The sequence below is a fragment of the Cuculus canorus genome, chromosome 2 (genome assembly GCF_017976375.1).
Source record: "Cuculus canorus isolate bCucCan1 chromosome 2, bCucCan1.pri, whole genome shotgun sequence".
In the NCBI taxonomy this organism is placed as follows: domain Eukaryota; kingdom Metazoa; phylum Chordata; class Aves; order Cuculiformes; family Cuculidae; genus Cuculus; species Cuculus canorus.
In genome coordinates, this window is record NC_071402.1 from 111,037,458 (window position 1) to 111,062,314 (window position 24,857).

The following is a 24,857-nucleotide window of genomic DNA, read 5'->3' on the forward strand; positions in this document are numbered from 1 at the left end:
GCCATGCTCATGAGAGCCTGTAGTTAGGGACCTCTGCTGAGTTCTCGTTAACCCGAGCACAGGAGTCTGAGAGCACTGTTCAGGAGATTAGCATTAAGAGGCTGCAGGCTCTGAGTGGAACACCTCCAGCATTTATTTGTTGGCTGTCCTGGGAAGGACGGTGGTGTAAAAGCGCCTTTGAAAGTAAGGAGAGCTATTTCTTTGGGGATGGCAATGCAAGAGTGCTAAGAAGAGATTTTCTTTCAGTGTAGGTCTAGGACAAATATACTCATCCTGAAGCTTGCACAGGCAAAACTACTTCAATATTTCCCCTTCTCAGTTTGTTTAATAATACAAATGGGTTACATCGAAGCAGCTGTGTCTTTGTAATGTACTTTGGTTGGTATGAGACGCAATATCCTTATTTTGGAAAGTACTTTATTTACTTTTGGAATTATCTTGCCCCCTGCTTTCATTTCACCACACATGGCAAAGCTCAAGGTAGGAGAGGTATTAAATGTTCTTGAGAAGCTGAAATCTTCTATAGCTCCTCTGGAAAAGCAGATGACCTTTTCAGCCTCCCTGTTTTCAGTCTATGTTTTGTTGACATGCATCTTCTTTCATTGCAACTTGTGTAATCTTTTACAGAAAGAAAATCTCTGAGGGAAGTTGTTGGGGATTGGAAACTGGCAACAGAGTCTGAGGCTGACTTGCTGGTGGAGCTGCTGACAGGAGAATTTATTCAGTAGAAAGCAAAGGGAACGGTTCCCATGTACTGTAATACCTCACAAAGATGTACCTTGTTGACATATGTATATTAGGTTGCCTCCCAGGTGGTATGAAAATATTTGTCCATTATGTATTTTATTATTCAGCGATTCCTGAAGTTGATCTTCTAATGACTAGGTAATTACTGGAAAGTGGTGTCTTGTGTACTTAATCAAGAGACTGATAATATAATGAAGTAAAACTTCTCAATGGCGGAAGTATATTTAATGATTGTTGGGACTCACTAGGTAAAATTATTTTATGTTATTGAGCATTTGTCATTAGTTTTATGTTTACTTTTTTTTAACTCCATGCATTTTCTTTTTTAACAGATATGTTCACTTTCTAAAATAAAAATGTTCAAACATGGGTAATGCATTATGATATTTCGTTGTTTTATCTACTAAAAATCTGCATGTGCCACTTTTTTATATCTTGTGGGATAATGAGAATTCCAGTTTATGTAGATTTTATGCAAAATGTGTTATATTGCTGTTCGGCTACCTGTAAGGATGCAGTGTTACTCATAGTGGATCACCATTTCTTGGTTGCATATGTGATATCAAAAGGATGCAAGGAGCTTTTGAAATAACTTAGAATCATGGAATCATAAATAGTTTGGGTTGGAAGGGACCTTAAAGATCATGTAGTTCCAGCTCCCTGCCGTGGGCAGGGACACCTCCCACCAGGAAGGTCGCTATAAGATCTCCCCAGAGCCTTCTCTTCTCCAGGCTGAACAACCCCAACTCTCTCAGCCTGTCCTATGGGATGTGCTCCAGCCTTAGTTCCCACTCCTGTACTGGTGATGAATGCTCTTCAGGTTCATGGAGTAAACTGGAGTAAGTGAACCTTTACAAACTCTATTGTTACCTCAGTAGTGAAAGGGAGGTATGGAAATGGAATGGCTCATTCCATTTAGGTGTGCAAGTGCAAGATCTGTATTTTCAGATACAGATCTGAAGTGTTAACCTGTGTTTGTTAAAAAAGTTTTAGGTAACGTCTACTTCCTACGTAAAGAGGGATGCAACTATTGTCACTTTCCTTGTACAGCTGTTATGGGGTTTTAGCAAACTTCACTGTAAATATTAATTACCAGCATATATTCCTCTGTGATATTTCCATTGCTGTGGAACAGAAGCATAATGGGTAGAAGACAGGATGGGATGTGTTCTATCTCTTCCAGTCACAGCTTTTCCTTTTCAGATTTTTCCACTGAAAGCACAAACCAAAAGCCAGTCCTCAAAACATTAAAACATACATTGTCTTTCCTTCAATCGATCTCGACAAACCAGTAAATGGGCATCAGGGGCTCATCAGCCACTGCAGCTGTCAAACTCTCAGCCTGGAACTTGCTGAGCCCTGGAAATTGCAGATGGGATATTTATGTTCAACACTGTTTAGGGCTGTGTGGAAGCAGAATTTCTTTTCTCTTTTCAGCTTTGGGTATGGTACATTGTAAGTGGGCTGGGAGATCACTTATTGAAAGTGGCCTTGCGTCCTGAACATGATTACTTGCTTGGTTGTCCTGTTGGAGCTGAGGCTACAGCACCAAATAAAGACCAGTGTGGGGACAGTACAAGGGGAAAGCAAAGGAAGAGACGGAGGTGAAAGTTTCACCATTGAAGTCTGCAAGAGCTGCACGTAAGCAGATGTTTTGAGAATACCTTTACAGCTATTTTATTTCACTTTGGTTGCTATCGGGTTTTAACAGTAATCACCTCCCTTTTGCTCCAAGTAACAGTTCTGCAACTAAGTGTATGTCTGAAAGATCAGGTGGTCTGTCTTCCTTCACACTGAAGATGAGTACACATTGAAGGCTGTAAGTGGTTGCATTGGCTTCAGTATGCTATTTCTAGAATTCTCTACTGTGACTGCTGGATGAAAAATACAAGTCAGGATCAAGTCTATAACTTCTATCACTTCAATATATTCAAGATCTGTTTCAGAGAATGCAGGTAAGAATAAATAGTTAGAAAAAAAAATAAAACCTGTTATTTAGCAGTGCTGGAATGTTCCCAATCAAATATTAAACTCGATGAGAAAAATGTAACTGGGATAAATGGTCAAAAATTCCATTAGACCTATGAGCTTCATCTAGGTGCATGATTTTGACCACCACCCTCAATCTGCAATATGGAATTCCTCTGGAAATCTAAGAAATGCAGTCTCAGTGCCTGCTTCCTCCTGCAGTTAACACTCAGTAAAAATAGGAAAGGAGAATTAATACAAAGTCATTAGCTGTAAAGCAGAACAAGCCCTATGTGCTAGTGACAGAAAATCCTTAGCGGACCAGGGAGATACTCTATTATACCAAACATGAATAACTATATAGCAAACAAAGTAAAGATTTTTCAAGCTCTCCTAAACCAGCATGTATTCTATTTGTGGTGCATGGTTCAGATTCTCAGTCTGTAGATTAATTGAAATGCCCTGTTTTCATACACGGGTAGTTCACCAAGGAAATGACCAACTCTGTGGAGAACTTTTAATGTCATTCTTCTGTTTTCCTGTGAGTAGCAAGTAATTGAGTTGATTTGAGCAGTTAAACAAGCAGGCAAGAAAGAAGTTCACCCTTTGGTTTTCTAGTTTTGAAAAGCTGAATTTATGAACTGCTGTTAACACAGCAAATGGGGCTGTGTGCTGTTTGTAATATCTTGGGTTTTCTTTTTACTTGGCTTGCAAATGAGATTTGAAATGGGTAAATGAGGCTTGTTTCAAGAAGCAGGTATGAATGAATAATCTAAAAAGGGATTTAAAAAAAAACAAAAACCCCATCAAGCTGGCTGTCATTTTAGAACCCATTAGAGGCTCAGGAGTGTTTGGATTGACAATTTGTTGCAATCATAACTTCAAAATACATGTTGCAAGAAACTTTGTTTTCCCACTAAGAAGGGATGTAATCTGTCTGAGGTTGCTTAAAGCTCTGAACTACATAAGATTATTTTTAAAAATACTGTTTCAGCCTTATTGCAACTATTTTTCATTTTGTGTCAGCAAATATAAGGCACTATATAATCAGATTTCCATTAAATACCAAAAAGAGAAAATAATGAATTTAAAAAAATATGCTTACAAATTTCTGGGTTGTTATTGTGTCAGATCAGGAACCTGCAGAAAGGTGTGATCAGTACCGAGCATTCTGACATGAGAGTACGTGTCACCAATCTGCTGCCACACCTAACGTGCACACATCAGAATCCAGTACAGAATCTCTACATGGGTTCCTTCAAATGTTCCACAGAGTGAACTTTTGATGTTTAATATCAAATCTATTTATTTGATACGTTAGGCATTACGTGCCAGTTGGATTTAGAAAAGTGCTACAACAACATGCAGAAATCACCACACAGATATATAAAATATCCAGCAGAATCACAATGCAAACAGGATTCCCCTTACCAGTCCCTGTACGCTTGACTATCAGGGCATCCCCCATTCCCAGGAAGCAATCTGTGGGTCAAAGCCAGCTCAAGCCACTTGCTCACTTTGGATTTCGTTTGGTTGATCCCTCAGTTGTTACGCTCTGTGTGGTAGCTACTTCCTGCCTTGCTGGTCTGGCTCGCTCAGGGAGACTCAATGCTTCAGTTCTCTCCTTGACAGTATCACCATCAAAGAGGGAAGAGTAATACAAGGAAGAAGGTGCTTTCTGGAAAGGTGTGGGGTTTTGTCCACAGCCTAATCGCTACTATTAAGAACAACCACTCTTTTCATTCTGGCACATTGCAAGTGGGAAATAAACAGCACCTTCAGTGGCAACTCTTGAAATATTAGAAGTCATGCTTTCCCTGTGTTAGGCTTTGCTTGAGGCCAGCAGATGCCCGTCTATGAGGAATCGCCGTGTTGGACTCATATCAGATGCTTTCCTGGGGCTAACTGCTGCCCTTCAGGGGTATTTTTCAAAGCAAAGCAAGGCAGGATTCAGGACCTCTGCAATCCAGAGCATTAATGCTTCTGCTCCCATCAGAGCTGCTCTCACAGGGAACAGCCATCTTTACAGTGCAAAACTTAGGTTTGCTTTCTTTTTTGGTTTGGATGCTTGATGCCTCTGGGACTTAGAAAAATGCTTTCCCTGTTGAGAAACCGCCTTGTATGTAAGCAGATCTCCCTAGACCTACCATTAAATTCGAGACAATTATAGTGCAATTATAGTTCAGCGATCGATGTCTGTGCTGTTGATTCTGTCTTCATCTCTTTGTTCAGAAGAAACCATCAGTGTCTTGATCAGTTATCCTTACAGTGCATATTCTAAAGATAAAGAATACTTTGGAGATTTTGAGAGTATTCACACGTACAAAACATCTGCTAAACCCTCATTTGGCACATGGTGGAGAGCACATCTGCTTCTACTTCACTTCCTCTAAACCACATCCCTAGTGAAGATCTAGGATGGCAACATGGGCCTCCTTGTGACAATTCAAGTTTGCGGTGGTCTCAAGAAAAGTCAGGGGTCAAATTAAAGCACAACCACTTTTATCCTGCCTGAACAAGACTAACAGCTTCCTTGCACACTGGAGAGTAATCAGATTACCAACTGCAACTCTTCTTTGAGATGAATGTTGTGTGCCTGCTCATTTGCTCTTGTCAGAGGATTCCTGTTCCAATTTTCAGACTCCTTGATTTAAAGGGGAAGGATTTTCCTTATTTCAGCAAGGGGTCTGAAACATTACAAGACTGGCTCCTACAGTAAGAGATGCTTTTAAGTGCTTTGCACGTGCATTCATATCACAGGTAGTGTCACACAGTCATTCTTAAAACAAAAGAAAGTAGGTAACCTATGCTACTTTCAGAAAGCAAGCTAAGTTAAAGCACTCACGTTTCAATTAAGTTAAGTAATTGCTAAAGGAGACAGAGCTTAACCCAATTAACTTTCTTCAGGAGAGCCTGTATTCTGTTAGCATATTGCTGAATAGCAAAACTCAAAGCAGAAGTGGAGATGTTATTTTAGGAACTTCAGTTAGGTTTAGACATAGCTAGAACAATTCTTTTTATTCTCTGGTCAACAGAAGGAAAATAGACAATTTGCTATTTTACTATGACATTAAATCCCCTCTTTCCAGCTTTATCCTTTACTAAAAGGAGTGTAGCATGAATGTTTTTTAGATATGCACAAGTCCGTAATAGCTACTTGCTCAACATCTCTCAAAAACTTTATACAGGTCAGGCAGGTTAGCAAGCTGCAAAATGTTGCCATCTTCTGTGAAGTGTTTAGGAGGTAAAAGATGAGTCCTAAAAGCTTTGTAAAGTACATGTTCCACAGTCCACTTCCATGTTTTTGAACCAGAATTAGAATCTTCATTCTGAAACACAGGGGAAGAAAAAAAAAGGAAAAAATTAAACAGAAATTCTCTTTTACAAGGAGATCACTCCTTAAGAAACTTTATCGCGTAAGTCTACAACGATTGTAAAATTCAGCTACTATTAGTTAATTTTAAGCTCTGGAAAGTCACTTGCAGAATGGACGAGCTGACCTGAATGATCAGATACTTAGATACATGCAGACTATATTTTTAGTTTATAGGCATCCTTTTTCTTCCATATAAATTTATCATAGCTCAGCAGGTAAAAAGAATACATCCCAAACTCAAAGGCCAAGGATTGTTGTAATATTAAGTACAGTGCACTACCCAAAGTTAGAAGGTTCCCTTAATACATAGAATACTTCAGAAAATTTAAGCCATATTCCTTCAGAATCTTGCCACACTGCTACCGATTCACTTAACTGAAAGCAGAGCTGGGACTAGAAGTCTACAGTTAAAAAAGTTGTTTCGTGCTTAGTGGTGTGTGTTCATAACAATGGTTACATATTCTTGTACCTGAGAGTCTGTCAGGTTTGCTTCATCTGTTATATATTGCTTTCTAATGGAGTAGAACATAGCTAATTCTTTACTTAGGCTTTCAAAACACTCCTTCTCTTCATCCCAATTTACCTGTCAGAAGAAAAAGTAATCATTTAGTGGAATCTGGGCAGCAGTCAGGGACAAGAAGATTCTTAATGCGGGAAAATATTAATAATTCTTGGCCCTTTTTGTGCTGATAAGGTAAAGGTATAAGAAAACAACATGAAAAAAGAAGGGTAGACATGCAGGCTTTCAAAATATATTCTCATTCAATCAGTAGTTATGAATGAAGAGGCAAAGTACAACTACCACTAGCCACAGCAATAGTGTCTGGAGCATGGAACAGTACATTTAACGAACTCCAGACTTTCCAGCTTCTGATGAACTGATTTGATTCACTTCATTCTTTCCTAAATAGAAAGTCATTTGTGCACAAATAAAATCGCTACGTGATTATACCTCTGTGGCCAAGCGAAGGATAAACATGGGCAGTCCTTCCAGTGGTGGAACATAGTTGTCTATCAGAAGTGGTAACCCAATCAGGTTTCCTTCCTGCAAGGCAAAAGAATTGCAGAATCATTTAGGTTGGAAAAGATCTTTAAGATTGAGTCCAACTGTAAACCTAACACTGCCAATCCCGTCATTCATTTACAGTCAGAAGTCACAGCAGCAGTCACCTCATCAATTTCAAGAGAAAAATAATCTTTCAACATTTCAGTCTTCTTTTTCAAAAACTCCACAATGTATTCAGCAAGCCCTTCTTTTGGGCCATCTTCTTCTGTCCAGCCACTTTCAGGATCCTCTAAAGCAAGCATCGAAAGCTCATACAAAGGAGCTGGCTCCTAGAAATGGAGAAGGCAGAACTGCTGTTTATGATCACACACTCCACTGGAAATCTATAGCTTCTTCCTTCACATATATAAGCTAAATGTAAAATACCGTTTCTGGCCTACAGAGCAAACAGTTCTTATCATAATCAGTCTAAAAAGTATTAAATTTCTCTCTGATATAAGACTGTGCAGTCCACAATCCTGCAAAGTGCTGTGATATTTACAGGATGAACACTAGCAATCAACACTATTTTTGATAGATTGGGTATTCAAATTATTTGTCCCAACGTAATGAGCGACTGTGAAACTTGAAGAATAACTAGAAGTGACACCAATGACAAGCAGTAAGTAGCTACAAAATTATTAACACTTCTCTACATTCTATTCTTTCTGTAAAAGAAACAAAGCAATACTCTTACAGTGGACAAAACCCAACCTGCAAAACTATACCCTTGTCTGAAATGACAGGCTTATTGTATATATATTTAAAAAAAAATTCCTTTTCTACAGGATTTAAGGTAAAATTATACTTACAGACAATCTTAAGACTCCAAAGTTTGCGAAGTCATAAATAAGTATCTGGTAGAAGAGTTCTTGGCTAAATTGAAGTACAAAATTAGTTATATGGACAGGATTATGTATCTCCAAGTTACTCTAATTAAGAGGGGAAAGTAACAGCTGGAAATATTAGATGTAGATATCCATTCATATTAACAAAGATCTTACTTTAACTAAACAGTTTAAAATTCACACACACTCTCTATATGTTTACAATTGCATCTGTTTCTTGGTTTCTGATATCACCAGCCACATTGTTGCAGAAATGTTACACGCTCAAGCCCCTATAATATTTTTCCCAGGGATCCTGTAATTCAACTCCTTTGCAGCACTACAAGAAACCCACAGGAGCTTGGAGGTTGATAGGCATGTCTATCTTAAGCATATTCTCTTTTTTTGTTACAAAATTTATGTAGCTGGCCCTATAAGGCTGCATATACCAAAATACAAACTTTGTGTTATGATGATGTCCTGCATCTTCTTTTAACGCAACTGGATATGCTTTGAATGACCTTTCTGAAGCCTTTGCTTACTCATCATCTTATGCCGTAGATCAGTTGCTGCTGTAGACGATCAAGAAGCAAATAAAATGTCTTTCACTTCCCCCAGTCTGCGAACACACAATACAGTAGCTGGCATTTTAATGACACTAATTCCCTGCAAGTCTCCTTGAGCATGCCAGACCTGTTTCCACCGTTCCGAACTGATTGCTTAATCTTTAGCCTCATGACTTTTTGGATAGGCAACAAGAAAATTACGGGTTTTTTCCTATGATTTCCTTCCTTCTTCTAATTAGCTTGGAAGTGATTTCCACTGCCAACCAGTCTAATGGCTTCTTTACCTGAGTTTCGTTGTGTTGAGAAGATACAGTTTTGTCTGATACTGGGCCAAAGCCCACTGAGGACTGACACAGCCAACAAATGAGTGATCGTGTAGCATCTCCTGAAGACCTGAAACGATTGAGAGGGTGAGGAAGAAACAAGAGGATATTATTTCATATTTGCAACCCTGCCCCGATTTATTCAGAAGAGTGGTTTGAGTCTTTTTAGTGTTCAAGTTTCACGTTACTTGCTCAGTCACTACTACAGCCCTGCTTTTTCTTATAGGCTTGTGCTACCAAGTATCCATGTTTTGAAATATTAATCATTTGTGTGCAAATGCATGTATCAAAGCATAAGTGAGAATACTTCTAGAACAGTTTTTTTTTTTTAATTTGCATTTCTAGTTTAGAATAATAATTATCATCATAATTTCCATGTCTGACTTCAACAGCCTTGCAAAATTTGTTTACAGCCACGGGAGATTAGTAAGGGAGCACAGACATACTTCAAAAAAAAAAAAAAGTAGATTTAAAACAACTTTGTAACAGAATTTAATATTCTCAGATCAAATTCTGAAAGTGCGATAGAATCGATCCATAATTTCTTCATTTTTCTCTCTCAGAATAAGGTTTCCAGCCTTCTCATTTGTAGGTATTAAAAAGAAAGTAGTATGAGAAATCAGATTCCGTAATAAGAGTCCGCTGTATGCATCCCACAAAAAAAGTCACTAGTTGCAGTCCTAGGGAGCAGCTTCATTACAGGAGCTTGTCACTGCATTCACAGCACTTACAAAGCATTACGCTGCCCTAATTCCATTGCTACCTTTTCCAAAGGTATAAAATGCTGTGAGAAGAATATTTCTTTCTTGCTAAGGTTTCCTGTAGATAAGACATATGAAAACAAGATGCAACCCTCAAGCAGCTGCATGAAGTCTCCCATGTACTTTTGAGACATTTTTGGACATTTTATGACTCGGGCATAGCTGTTTGATTTCAGTATTTAAAACAGTCAGATATGCAATTACCAGCCTAATGCAAAACTTTTTCTGGAGCCCAGGTAAAGTGTCAGTACATGCTTTCTGAAGATTAAGGTTTTAAGTCATTAAAAAAAATGAAAAAAAGTTATTTACTATAGCTGCCTGTTAGTCTGTTAGCTGTGGGGCTTCCCCAAATTCTTACTACAAGTAAAGTCAAAATATATTCCATAAAAATCCCAGAACCTGAGGTTCCCAACATTTAGACTGATTGAATAATATTCATTATTCATGATTACATGACTCAGTGTGACTCTGAAGGCAACTGGAAGAGTTAAGAGGGAAATAACCCTTGGAACAACTGCAAAACACTCATCAGAGAGAGAATAATATTTCATCAATCTCAGCATTTCATGTAAGTGGAACAGACAAATGAAAATGAAAAGCAAAAGGAATAAATAGAAATGATGATTATCAAGCCTGTCCCACTCTACTTCACAATCATGCGACTAAGCAAAATTTTTGTCATGACCTTATCGTGGCTGCCATTTCCATTTTAAAATTACAACATAACTTAGCTTTTCAAGCTGTGATTTTATAGTGTAATTAGTTATGGTGCAAGTTAAGGTTTGCAAGTTATGCAGAATGCATAAGATATTTATCAGCTGACAAGGTACAGTCCTCCAGTGTGGCTCAGTCTGTGTGACAAGGTTTAGAACAGTCCTCCAGTGTGGCTCAGTCTGGCAGCTGCCTGCGCAAAGTTTCACTCTTGACGTTTAACAAAACCTTTTTGAAAGCTCACTTTGTAGCACAGTGAACTGACTGGAATACCTTTTAAATGTATTTTTCCTCAACAGTTCAAACAAATATTTAAGTTGGTGGAGTAACAATAATCGTGAGAAGCAAAAGGCTTGCTTACTTGCATGTGCCTGGTTACTAATTTCTTCCTGGAGAGTCAATACACTGGTCAAGTTGATGATTCTTCTTCTAGGGGTGCAGGCAGCAGTCATATCCTTTCTCGTGTCATCTTTCTCCATTTCTATGTCCATGTCTTCCCGCAGTCTCTTTCTGCAATACCAAAGCAAAAGGAATTATGTTCCATTCTGCTATCACTTAGGCAAAACACACGTGCAACAGATGGGAGGCTCAATTCATGTACTCTACGTTTACTCAGGAAATGCAGAAAGTTTCCCAAAGATTCCCAGAAAGACAGACTGTTTTATTTTACTTCTGAGGCATAAATTGTTAGGAAAACATAGTTCATAAGAGAATTTACAACTCTGATACTAGTGCCATTGGGGGGGAAATGTTGGGAAAACGTTAATTTAGCTGAAGAATTAGGGCTCAATTAAGTAAGATTAGAATTATAGGTTATATATATTGTATTTAGCATTTGATATATATTGTATTTAGCATTTAATTTTGTTGATCTTTATAGTTAAGTTTGTGCAGACTTCGTGTCTGTCTCTGTAGACAGTGACGGTTTTCTCACAGACCACATATAACCTTCACAAGTATGATATTAGGGAGTGCTTAGAAAGAATGTACTAACAACCTTATCCGAGCGGAGCCTACGCTTTTACTAACAACCTTATCTGAACACAGTCTACATTTGTGAAGGCCAGAAGCATACCAAGGGCAGTCAACTGAAGATAAAGAAATGCAGGTGTCCACACAAATGATGAGACAATCTTCAAATACATGTGCATGAAGAAATGATGTAATCTGTTGAATATACATTAGATTATGAAACACTTAAGGGTTAAATTGCGGACGCGCCGGGATGGTCTGGGAACCTGATTTGGGTTTGAATACCCCAGGTTCCTGGGGCCTCAAAATAAAGCACCACATATAACCTACCTGAAATGGTTATGTGTTTGTCTCTACGTTAACACCATCAGACATCTGTTGTTTAAGAAGTAAGACAACTGGGCTCCAAACGACACAAAAATGCTGATATTTCTAATGATTTTTTATCATCATTTTTCTGTAGTACTGGAGCCAGGGAGGAATCAGATTCCCTCAGAAGATTTTAGTCTTTGCAAATAGCTTCTGCAGGAGCTATAGAAAGAGGACTGCATTTTTATCTTTACTAGGGTAATGTCTACAAAATTCAGTGACATAGTAGTTTCTGTCTTTCTATCCCCTCACAAAAGGAGGGCCTCCAAATAGAGGCAGACCAGTGCGACCTCCCTAAACTAAAGTTAATGTTACTATTTAGACTGGTTCCTGCCTTTCAGTATGCATGGAAATCCCATTCCAGTTGCAAAATTTATCACGAGTTATGCAATTTACAGTTCAAAGATGAAGGTTAATTTCTCATTAAAATTTCATGGAAAGTAAATAAGATCCCTGCGTGACCTCAGGAAAGATAAGACTTACCGAGGAGGCGCTTTCTCAGGAGACAAATGTCCACTCTCACTCAGCCCCCCAGGCTTCACTGCATCCTCCTGAACATTAGCCATTTCAATAACATCACTGACATCTTCCATCTCAGCGTCCTGTGGCCTGACTGCACCTTCTGGAGGTCCTGCATTAACCTCTGTCGTCACTTCAGTGGGGCCTGTACTTAGGGGATTGTTCACTGGCTGAAGAAAAGCATCCAATTTCTGCTCTCGGGAATCAGTCCGGACCATCTGATGTGCGTAAACTTTATCACTGGTTCCTTTGGTAGACGCAGAAGTATTTGCTGCTGGTTTTACAGCCTCACTGGAAGAACATTCAGCCCCTGGAAGCAATGTCTTTGTTCATATATGGAGAAGTAAAAAGAAGAGATTCAACAACAACAAGGAAAAAAGACCACAAAGATTAACCACATTTCCCACAGTATCTTACTGCTCAGAGGCAAGTAACTTTCAAGCCCCACAGCACAGTGTCAGCTGCTTGAACAGGCTGCCAACTTTGCACTTGCTATACCTATAGCAAGAATGTCATCATCTTGCAGTCAATGAAATCATTAGTTAGCATCCCCTTGTCTCAAAAAGAAAATCCTTAATGTAAAAAAGCACGAGGAAAATTGTTTTTTAAAAGATTCCAATTCTTATACTATACTCAATATAATATCAAGTGAGATTAAGAAATCTTTTACCTCATTTTTTTTCTCTTAGATTAAATGCAAAGTCTTTTCAAAACATAGAACAATTGATTTCCTCGGTCACGCTTATTTCACATATCCCAAGGCAAAGTAAGAACAATTTACTACGTGTGAAGGCTAAGGTAGTTGTACAATAAAACACTGAGCAGATACTTGACAGAAAGGCATGTAAAAGTTTTCATGCACTTGTTCCCCACTAAGTTCACTGCTGCATTGTTAACATTGGTATTTTAATGCAATTTAATCCCTGAAACAGAGCAATGTTCTCAAGCTACTAGTGGAACACTGATGACTATCAGTCACTGCAGAAATTGTTCTACGGAACTGGGTAAACATATCCAAAATAGTTAAAACAGTGCAGAGATGTGGTCACCTGAAACACGTGACCACACGTGTTTTATGAAGAGTAAAACATCTCACCTGAGTGAAGTACATCCTTGAAGAATTAGAGCCCAATAACTTGCTCTCTATGTGCTGTTGCACACGCTCTAAAATACTGTCTTCATGGAGGAAATGGACCTCATGTTTTGTAGGGTGCACATTCACATCCACATTCTGGGGGGTTATTTCCAGGCTGGAAAACAATTTTGAAAGAGGTTAACCTCCAATTTTCCTACAAATATGGACAGCAGAGTGGGCATAAATTGGTTCAGTAAAAAATTTGTCAGACTGAGCCATTACTACATGCAGAGAAGCCAAAATATTCCTGGAACCTGCTAAAGTTATAACCAAACAAATCTGACTGTAATGTATTTAAAAGCAATTACTCAGAAGAACTGTATTCCAAATTCACAAAAATCAGCTTACCTAGGTAAGCTTAAACCAAACTCTCCACTGTACTGCTGCAAAACAGTTTTTTGAAATATCTTTCACTTGCAGAGTCTCACGAGTTAGACTTCTGCTAAGTCATTTAGCAGTACCACCAAGCAGAAATTCCATTAAGTGCTGCAGTGCAAGAATTTGTTAGAAAGCACAGGACATCAATAGATTTCACTGGTGAATGGCGAGAATCAATCGTTAAGCAATTACAAAGCCAGGATTTCCATTCTACATCATATTCTCTGATTTTTAAAGGGCAATTTCTGTTCAATTTTAGCTATTACTTGACTTTGAAAACTACTTATTTCCTGTAAGCAGTTTGAAATTCACTTTTTGTTGTATTAGCATATCAAGAATAGTAACTGTTAAAAATACCTATACAAATATAAGTCCTAGCAAGGTAAAATGTTAAAAAGTTTGGAATACACTATCTGATTGGTCCTAAATGCTCTGCTGTATTCCTAGCATAACTCATTGAGCAACCATAATATGGAAAGACTCAAGCTGAAATTACAGGCACACAATACTTCAGAAAATAAGGCCTGTCCTTCCTAACATTTCTTTAATGTGATTTAATTACCTCCTGTCTGTCAATTATGTACCTCAGTGCAATGCTTAACACTACTATAAGAAACACAAATGTCCTTCTAAACCTACTCACCCTAGCTACATCCTACAAGACAGTAGTAAAAGGCTACTTCTTCCTACTACTTTACCTTAAGTATAGGAAAGGATGTGTACTTTTTGGCAAATAAGCAGCATACACAGTTTCTATGGCTTTCCGCAAAGCGGCTGACTCTACCAATCGATCTGAAACACAGAACAAAATGCTATTTTCAAAGAGCCATACTGAAATACTGCAGAGCATCCAACTACTCTTTCAGACCAAGATGTTCACACTGCATCCATTTATACCCTTTTTCCTGAGACATATTTATTCTTCATATAAAACCAGGAATAGGAAATATCTTCCTAGTGTGTTTTGCAAGTATTTTTTTTCCCTACAAATAGCAAAATAACCAGACTACCTTTTCATTATTTCCTACAGACTAGGATTGTAAATGTTGTTACAGAACAGCAAGACCACTCCATACAAGCTGGCAGGACACAATCATAACCTCCATACTCCACAAGCTTAAGTTCCTTTAAGCCCAGTCTTATCTGCTTTCCACTATTTACAGTGCAAAACATGATGCACACCACAAACTGAAAAACACCTTAAGCTCTACAATTAACAGTAAAATATTCTTCAGAATACTCATATATTTTGTAGTTCTTCAGAAAGCTGTTGTGATTACTATGGAAGCAACATATGACTGTACAACATGCTACTTTTTTTCTTTTTAAACTTACGGTTTATGAAGAGTAAAAATGTACATTTCTTCACAGAGTAGTTTGCATTTGTGATGTAGCCTTTCATTTTAAAGGCCAGACTTGCATCTTCACAACCCACTTCTATCAGTTCCCTATGGACAGTGTGACAGAAACACACACAAAAAATAAATTTTTCTCTTCATGCAGATTTCAGGCAGTACTCACAAGTAGCAATATATTGTTCTGTATTTTATGTATATCACAGTTAGTGAAAACATCAGAATTATCTGAGAGTTCAAACATTCATTGTCAAGTCACAAAAATTATTTGACCTGTACTGCATTGTTTCTAAGTGAAAGAGTCATACAGTATGATTGTAGTCCATACAATCTATGTAGTCCATTTTAATACCATGCTATCCATAATATTCTAACTGTGTATTGATAATTCTCATATGCATTTCATCATTTAAGTCACTGACAGTGATAGACAAGGACACCTCAAAGTTATCTGCAGCCAGGGAACAACATTCTTTTTCTTTAAATTCTCTGTCTACTTTTGCCAATCTAATACTTATTGGTGAGCTGGTAAGTCACTAAAATGTAAAAAAAAAAATTTTTCCATCTCCTGCATACAAATCCTAACATTAACAACTTTCATTGTTCACTAGTCAAGGAAATCCACTTTGGAAGCCAGTGAGCACAAGCTGTCTGGCAAACAGCTTGTATGCCAACTTCTAAAGTTAACATAGAAAAGGCTAATGAGCAACTTACTTCCAATTCAACCATGATATACACTTACTGCCATTTTTATTTGAATTCATTTTTTAAGCTGAAATAACAAACTAAACACCATCTTAATTTGGGTAAAATAAAAGTTTCACTTTAAAACATCTGATCAAAACACTTAATTTGAAATGGACAACTTATTCAGAGCTGTACAAAGGAAAAAACTACCAAACAAGCATTAGTAGTAGACAAAAAAAAAGCATAGAAAGAAATACAAACAAACTTGCTGCTAAACAGCCTCTCCTTTAGTAAAAAGTTACATTCCTTACATGTGAAGTGTAACTTTAGTAACGGAATCAAATTGACATCCAAGTATTTGTGGGACAGATCCATTCTGTAAGTCCATTCAATGAATTCTTTGCAGCTGATTGTCTTATACAGGGAGACCTTTTCCTTTTCCTAAGTGGCAGATACATTTTAAAAGAAGATTGGTTTTATTTGTTTTCAACTGTTCTACCTGGTTTACTCACCCTTGGCTAATGTAGCTTTTGCCAATATATTAAACCATAAGATTTTAGAAAAACTAATTTGAGGAGACTTCAAAAATTTATCAGACAGCTGACTGTGGTAAGAAGAGATAAGATTTTCACAGTGCAGGAAGAGGTTAGGAACCTGTAGAGAACACAGGTACAGCTTGCTCTTTTTAAATGAGCACACAAAGTTACAAGTAGATGGTTCCCTCTTCGGGCAGTCAAGGAACAATTTACAACTTCCCTCTTTCCTACAAAGTCCAACATTCTGCAAGACAAGGGAGAGCTCTATTATTGCAATACTCCCTCTACTCTGTAATCCACCTTGAAGGAAGCAGGAAAAGTATTACAGCCCACATTCTTTAAAAGGGAAAGGAGAAGGAGATTTACTAGAAAATTTCACATCAAAAGGAAACTTGACATCAACATACCTGCTAACAGCATTTCCAAAGATGGACCTAATGTTGTCCACTGTTGAGGCATTTGATAAGGTCCTAATATCTGACACGGTATCACCTTGCTAAAGAGAGCAGAAATTAATATCAGTCAATTCACAGTTCTGGCTGAAGTTTTAGAAATGCATTAAACAATAACATTTCTAATACAAAGGCATGGGACATAACATCATTATAATGTTTTTATTATTATTTACTGATTTGCTGTCAGAAAAGCAATAGATAGTAAATGGGACACAATTACAAGATTTGCTAGATCACATCAGTCCCATTTAGGCTAGGAACTTCATCTTTGAAAATTGGGGAACCTAAGTAGTTCAGTAAATAGTTATCAAGAATGCCACAGAATAAAGGTACTCCAACCCATCCTCTTTCACACAGTAATTAGTAACCAGACTCTCAAAAGAAGCTGAAACAACTCATAAAGCTAAAACAAAACAACACATTGCCCACACGTAAAACTCCAAATGACAAATATATTTGTCTTATGTACTTTTAACTAATGTGTTTTCTATCCAAACTGCATCGGATAACACATCAATGTTCAATTCAAGGGAAGGCTTTATGCGCTATTCTCCTGCTGCAACTGATGCAGTGCAAATTTTCTGGAATTTTCCTATATATACACGTTATGTATACAGACAGAGAGAGACATGGTGAAGTTAAAGACTTTATTTGCATACCTTTTTAACTGAAAAGCTGATGCCCGAGTTATGGATGGCATACCTGAAAAACAGGTAAACATAAGACTGCAGTATATGAAAGAAAACATTGCTTTCACCGAATGCTGAAAAGCAGCTAGTAAAAGGGGCAAACTATTTCATTTCCTGTTACAGAGTAATGTGATTTCAGCCAAATTGAGTTTTCAGACTTAACCTGTATAAAAATAAATGTTTTCTATTTATAACTCATCTGTAACCATATGAAATTCAAGGATCAGCTTAGGTTATTTCTCAGAAAAAAATATCATCTTCTGTAGAACTGATTAATCCAGATCCTCTGCATAGGTTTAACTAGAAGAACAGCAAAACCTCCTCAGTGTAAGAGAATCAAGTCTCGACTACTATGGAGAAGGATCTGAAAAATGGCTGGCTTGCCCTTCTAACTTCCCCTGCTCAGACGGTTCAGCTGTCTGTGACCTCAGAGACAAGTTCTGATAAACCCAGCTAAAGGTTATGAGCTGCATAACCTTGGCTCAAACCTCTAGGGAAGTTGCCAAGTTGTGAGAAAACACAAAGTAGAACTTGGTAAGATAAGAAATGTAGAAATGCAGGCAGAGGTTAGAGTGTTGTGACCAGACAGCTCGTATATCAAAAATTCAATAGAAGGGAAAAAACCAAAACAACAATGAAAATATGTAAAATCCTAATAGGAAAAAAACACCTCAATTATTTGGAAGCCTGTAACTGCAGATCAGCCTGTTCCATGGAGCAGCAGGGCCTGACCCATCACCTCCTAGCTGACGTCTGCCCTGACAGTAAAGACTCTTAAGTAGCTCATTCAAGGAGCAGGCTAACGCTTAGCGTACAGTCTTGATAGCTTTTGTGTTTACTGAAGTTGTAAAGCAGTTTTTGTTGAACTGGGTAAATGCTGCTTGTAAAGCCTCTGCACATGGTAAAAGATGCAGCAAAGGGACTGAGGAAGGAAACATCTGGTAGTTAAAAAGTTGGGTTTTTTTTTTTTGAGGATCTGAAATCACCATTCAGCTTTTTCATATTCAGCCAAATCTCTATGCTCCTGCATTCTGTTCAGCCTATGTTCATTGGGAGTTCACTCATTCAAGTCTATTACCATTTATTTGCTGTAATTCTTACTAAGAATAGTTGTAGACTGAATACATTGTTTCTCCTCCGGATTTTCTGTAACAAACTGGACTGCAACCTGACACCATACACTAACATAGTTTAAAAAAAAAAACCAACATCACCAAAATGACACCAAACACATAGGCCATAGGCCAGTCCCTCTGAAAAACCTCAATAGTCCCCATGACAGTATAAAAAAATTGCAGCCTCCTGTTTCAGTTTACCTGCCAACAACTTCTAGTATTTTTGCATATTCTTCATTTGGATTTTTTAAAGCTTTCCTCCTTGTATTTACATTGTAAAAGAGATCTTCAACCTACAGAGATAAAGATCACAATTAAAAGTAATTTTAAAAAATCTTCTCTTACTAAACAATTAGAGTAAATCTATCTCCTTAATAGATAAAACAAACTTTTCCAAGAATATTTTAGGCCATGAAGGATCAACAATTCAATTTATTCTTTACCCGCTTAGGTTCACCTAACAAAACAACTCCAGACAAATGCATGTTTTCAAGTATTTTGGTATATCACTATTTTTACCAATAAGAACAACAACAACTACTCTACAGCTCACTTTTCAGTCAAAGTTACATACCTTCCACCACAGATGACAATGGATTCACCGATTACATTGTGTCTCAATTAAATGCAAATTAATGTTAAAACAGTAGCTGCGATCTAGGCTGTAAACATCACTAAATCAGCAGCTTAAACTGTTCATTTTCTCTCTTCATTTATATAATATGCCAAATTTTTTTCTGCTATACTGAGAAATGCAAAAAAATAAAGTTCAGCTTCTTTTTTAAGGTACATTATCCCAAACACTGACATGTGAAGTCCAGGCTTCCACTTTCCACCCTACACTGTGCACTCTCCTTCCCATTCTGAGCTCCATAATCCTAATGCCAGCTGTAATCCCAACCCACATTGAAAGCTTGGTAGATACAAGAAAGATATGACTGAAAGACAAAGAGCAGTTTCTGCAGTTTCCTGTTCCAGCCCTGATCTTTCCACTCTGGCTCATACAGCATAGACCGCTCCTCCATATTTTGAGCTTCTTGTAGCCCTAACCGCTCATTAAGCCTTTTCACAGTCCAGAAGGATTGCAAAGTATTTTTGATAATGTTTGACTATGCTGTCCTTGGAAAGGCAGGGGGGAGGAAGGGGGGGAGGGAGGGGGGGAATGGGGGAGAATCTCTGAAGTTTACCTTACTGTTTTTTGGGGAAGAAAGCAAAATTATAGAAACCCAAAAAAACCACACAACAGCATAATTTAGAAAACACTTCATGAGGTGATACTGTCATGTGGTAACACATACCAATAAGCGTTGCAAGCATAATGACTAGGGAACAGAAGAAGTTAAGACAGAACACGCTTAAAAACCTACAGTGATCTGAGTTCCTTGGTTTCCAGCACAGGGTTTTGGAGGGGCTTTAATTTTTCCATCACTATAAGAAGCTCTAAGTAGAAAAGAAAAACAAAGAGGTGAAAGCTCACCCTACATTGGCTGCTGAAGTAGTATTCCTTTTAAGATTACCTCCTCCGCCTCCACCCTATTTTTAAAAAACGTGGCTTTTAAGTGAAAAGCTTACCTTTACAATTTGGAATTAAAAGAAACAAACAAACCAACCACTCTAATTATGTTTCCTCACATTCTAGGTCTTTTTTGTAACTACCCTAAAAATACATATCCCACTCTCCTCCTTAATAAGAGCACTGAAAATAGAATTAAATACATCTCTTCATCACTACATGCAGCAGAAATCACTTTGATAATAGCTAGCATACCTGTACGCACACTTTGCATCCGCTGTTTTAGTCGTGACCGTTACATGGGCAACATGACTGATGCTAGCCAATGCCTAGAGAAAGAGAAAGCATCTTTGTAAACCTTGCTCTGAAGACTACCGATTGCTGAAAGAGCATCCATACTTTAAACAGCGTTAATAAATTTTTATATACCTCTTGCAAGTCATTAATAAAAACCCTTACAAGAAAATTGCAGGTCAGTAAGGCTTTAATAAATTTTAGTACCTATAACATGTGACTTTTATCCAGGATCTTCTTTTGGCTTTTCTAATATTTCATCATTTCTGACGATGCAAGCAGGTAACCATGTAACATAACACTGCAGATTTCTTTTAGCCATTATTGTTGTGCCTTTTTTTTCTTACATGTTACCAAAAACAGCTGGAAAGTTTCACCCATTACTTTCTCACCCCTGCCCAAGTTCTTCTCCTGACTGTATATATTACAAAATTAGGTTTTAATGGTTTTCCTGGAAAACCCAATGGACATGTCTACACAGCCTGTTGAAACCAGCCTCAGGGCCATCCTCCTCTGGCTGCGGAACTGATTATGTTGACAGTGTGTGAGAAGAGGCCTCAAGCAGCCTACTCTCTGGATATGCAAGGATGTATATATCTGAGCACAGGCAATATAGTTAAATATCTTGTTGTCCATCTGGAGGGGAAAGCAGAACTCATCCTGGACTGTTCTTTCAGAGAAGTTAGATACGCCCTATGAGAATACAGAAAACTCCTATCCAAGGGGTCAGAGATAATAGTTTTGACTAACAGCAAAAGCAAAGGAAGACAAATGTACATTTCATACATTTACTCTTTTGTTTAGACCGATTTCTGACATCAAAGATTCACCTTCCACTCAAATCTTTGTCATCACCTGTAGATTCCTGAGAAGACAGGCCTTGTTTTACTTCAAATTAAAAAAAAAAAAATCTTATTCGAGAAAGCAAAAAGAATATATACATCTCCCTGGGCATTCATCTAATCTTGAAAGACATAGAAACATGTTTTGAACTATGTAAACATGTCAAACTCTCTCAGAAACCAAAACCAACTGTAAAGATTATTAGGAAAGGGATAGTATGGAAAGCTCACAACAGCAGGATAACAACAAGCAGTTTCAAAACCTTCATGAAACACTCACCTCACCCCTAAAACCATATGTAGAAATACTAGCCAAGTCTTCAAATTTTTGCAGTTTACTCGTAGTAAATCTCTCACATACAATGTCCAGATCTTCTTTCTACAGGAAAGGGACAAGTACTACTCACTTTCTGAGCATTTTCAAGATCAGAAACATTTCTAAATTGAAATAAATTTTAAGAGGTAGCATTAAGCATCAGCATACAGCTGTCAACTTTGTTTACTCACTCTGATACCACAGCCATTATCTTGGACCTGGATAAGCTTCAGACCGCCTTCTTTAACCACGACCTGGATACTCGTAGATTTAGCATCCAAACTGCAGAAATCAAGAAAACTTTCTAGAGAACAGCAATGCTAGAGAATAAAAGACTACATGACTTTGAATTAAAATTCAATTTTTCTCATGCAAATAATAGCTTGCTTCCACTCTAGTTGTTACTCACATCTTCACTGCCTCTTTCCCACTGTTTCCTTCTAATAACAGTGATGCATTATTCTAAAACATCACCTACAACAACTACGGCAAATCTTTAGAAATTTCAAAATTTAAGAAGAATAGTCCCCAATCCAAGAAGCAGACCTTTTGTCCCTGTTACCAAAACATCCGACAGACCCAGCTGCTGCTTTCACACAGCTGACACAGCTCACTACATTTACTACTGAAACGACAGCAACTTTAACACCAGACTTTCATCTTCAGTAACCGGATTCGGACAGTCTGATCAGAGCAGACCTCCTGTGCACACAGCAGGTGCAGACGTGTGTCCTCCGTTCCTCCCAACACACAACCCCTCGTTACACGTTGGTGGCCTGGGAGCTGCGATAGCAAACACCCCTGCTCTGAGGGATAAGACAATCCCCCCCACCCCTTCCTCCTCCGAGGGACCAGACACCACCCTCCCCTCCTCCTCCTTCGAGGTACGAGACCCCTCCGTCCCTCCTCCTCCTGCTCGGGACAGGACCCCTCCCCTTCTCCTCCTTCTCAGGACGAAGAACCCCCTCCTCCTTCTCCTCCTCCGAAGGTCGACAGCCCCCTCTCTTCTCCTCGGGACGAGCCCCCCTCTCCCGGCTCGCAGTCGGAGGGGCAGCCCCCGCGTTACCAGTTCTCGATCATCTCCTTGATGGCGTTCGCCGGCCTCTGGATGACCTCGCCGGCCGCGATGCGGTTCACCACGGCTTCATCCAGCCGCCGGATGGCGCCGGCCATCGCCCCGTGCCCAGGCAGCCCCGGTAAGGGGGGGCTCTAAGGGGAGACGAGGCTCAGGGATGGGGTGGGCACTCAGAGGCCCCCACGGGGCCTGCGGTAGAGCGGAGGGACCCCGTGAATAGGGAGGAGGGAAGCGGCGGGAGGGGAGGGACGGCGCGCTGCCCCGCTCGTGTCAAGCCGCCGGTTTCCCGCCCGTCTCGAGGGAGGGGCTCTGCGATTGGGCGGCGCAGGTGCCCGTCACGGGGGAAAAGCCCACACGCTCGGAGGCGGGGCCACGTGACCCCGCTGCGATTGGCTGAGCGGCGTCGGAGGGCGGGGCCAGAGGGCAAGGGCAAATGATCCCGCTGTGATTGGGTGAGCGCAGGGGGCGGGTTGAAGGGGCGGGGCCACGTGAGCCTGCTGCGATTGGCTGGGAGGAGTGGGGCCGAGGCCTAGCGCTGCGGGGAGACAGCGCCGCCGGGCGGCAGGAGGCTGCGCTGCTCGCGGGTAGCAGCGCGCCCTGGGCTGGGCTATGAGCCTGTGGCAGGGCAGGCGTTTCTCTACGTGTCTCTGAGTATTGGAAGGGACCTTAAAGACCACCCAGTTCCAACCCCCATGCCATAGGCAGGGATACCTCCCACTGGGTCAGGCTGATCAAAGCCTCATCCAGCCTGGTCTCGAACACCTCCAGGGATGGGGCAGCCACGACTTCTCTGGGCAACCTGTGCCAGTGCCTCACCACCCTCACAAGTGAAAAATTTCTTCCTAATATCTAACCTAAATCTCCCTTCTTTCAGCTTAAAATCATTCCTCCTCACCCTATCTCTGCACTCCCTGATAAAGAGCCCCCCTGCAGCTTTCCTGTAGCCCTCTGTAAGTACTTGAGGACTGCTATAACGTGTCCTCGGAGCCTTCCCTTCTCCAGGCTGAACAACCCCAATTCTCTCAGTCTGTCCCCGAATGGGAGGTGCTCCAGCCCTCTGATCATCTTTGCGGCCCTCCTCTGGACTTGCTCTAACAGACCCGTGTCCTTCCTGTGCTGAGGACCTCAGAACTGAACGCAGTATCGAGTTGAGTCCTCACATGAGCAGAGTAGAGGGCAGAATCACCTCCCTCAGCCTGCTGGTCACAATTCTTTTGATGCAGCCCAGGATACAACTGAATTTCTGGGCTGCAAGCACACATCGCCAGCTCATGTTAAGCTTCTCATCCACCAGCACCCTAGTCCTTCTGTGGAGGGCTACTCAAAAGCTATTCTCCACCCAACTTGTAATCGTGCTTGGGATTGCCGCAACCCAGGTGTAGGACCTTGCACTTGGCCTTGTTGAACTTCGTGAGGTTCACACAGGCCCACCTCCCAAGCCTGCCAAGGTCTTTCTGCATGGCATTCCTTCCCTCCAGCGTGTCAACCACACCACTCAGTTTGGTGTCGTTGGGAGACTTGCTGAAGTCAATCACTCAATCCCAGTGTGATGTGTGTTTGTGACTACAGTAAGCAGTGTGGCATGTGTTTATGTTGGCAATTCAGGCTGTGCTATGTGTCTGTGACACCAGCTCAAACCACACTATATGGCTGATCACACCATGTGCTCCACTATATGTCTCCAATCACGTTGTGCTCTCCAGGCCACAACTGATCACTGCGTGCATAGTGACATATGTCTACACAATTACACGTTATTACACTCTAAGATCAGCAATTGCTCAAAAATACAAAGCAGAGAATTTTTTGTGGCATGGCTAAAAAGTGACAGGGAGCTGCCGCGGTGGAGAGACGGGACACAGCTTGATGCAAGCAGGTGTCGTTTTTATTGCGCAGCTAACATATATTTATACTACTTAGTTACAGATAATTAAGGCTCATACATATTGCAAAAAGCAAGCTCATCATTGGTTACATCGTTAAAGGCCAACTCCTCCTTAAGATACATTTTTGTGATTCTTTGTACTTCTTTATCTAAATCCTACTGTTCTATAACAACTATGCTCAAGGGCACTGTGGCCTTGCTTAAAAAGATTTTACCAAGAAACTAATGAGAGACTAGAGACTGCCTACGCGTCCAGGTTCTTATCTCACTCCTTCCCAGGGCCTGTGGCCAACAAGGTCCAGCACATCCCCCTTAAACAATCTTTCTGTACTTTGGGTTTTTCCACTGCCTGTCAGACCCTGTGCTACATCTCCCCCTTCCTGTTGCACAACAAGAAT

At 39.8% G+C, this 24,857-nt stretch overlaps 1 protein-coding gene across 3 annotated transcripts; it reads right to left on the reverse strand.

Annotated features, from left to right (window-relative positions):
- Nucleotides 1-2,725: 2,725 nt before the first annotated feature.
- On the reverse strand, nt 2,726-22,870 carry MLH1 (mutL homolog 1). Of its 3 annotated transcripts, XM_009558637.2 has the most exons (19): nt 22,566-22,868; nt 21,691-21,781; nt 21,464-21,562; nt 20,303-20,376; nt 19,902-19,974; nt 18,736-18,827; nt 17,390-17,432; nt 16,683-16,771; nt 15,033-15,145; nt 14,396-14,489; nt 13,281-13,434; nt 12,149-12,507; nt 10,686-10,834; nt 8,814-8,922; nt 7,949-8,012; nt 7,262-7,426; nt 7,044-7,136; nt 6,561-6,674; nt 2,734-6,044 (listed from the first exon to the last, which is right to left on the reverse strand). In XM_009558637.2, exons 1-19 carry the CDS (start codon nt 22,670-22,672, stop codon nt 5,877-5,879), a joined length of 2,250 nt encoding a protein of 749 aa, XP_009556932.1. In that variant the 5' UTR covers nt 22,673-22,868; the 3' UTR covers nt 2,734-5,876. The 3 variants fall into 3 exon arrangements, with proteins under 3 accessions (XP_053913676.1, XP_009556932.1, XP_053913677.1); XM_054057702.1 differs by lacking the exons at nt 2,734-6,044; nt 6,561-6,674 and having other exon boundaries at nt 6,686-7,156; nt 7,263-7,426; nt 22,566-22,870; XM_054057701.1 differs by lacking the exons at nt 14,396-14,489; nt 17,390-17,432; nt 18,736-18,827; ... (3 more) ...; nt 21,691-21,781; nt 22,566-22,868 and having other exon boundaries at nt 2,726-6,044.
- Nucleotides 22,871-24,857: the final 1,987 nt, after the last annotated feature.

Excerpts from the sequence above, each read along its gene's own strand:
- MLH1 (XM_009558637.2), bottom strand. The coding sequence starts at position 22,672 with ATGGCCGGCGCCATCCGGCGGCTGGATGAAGCCGTGGTGAACCGCATC. Across the intron at positions 19,975-20,302 it reads GATGCAAAGTGTGCGTACAG|AGCTTCTTATAGTGATGGAA; the intron begins GTATGCTAGCTA and ends TTTTCTACTTAG. Across the intron at positions 8,923-10,685 it reads TAGTAACCAGGCACATGCAA|GTCTTCAGGAGATGCTACAC; the intron begins GTAAGCAAGCCT and ends CAATCGTTTCAG.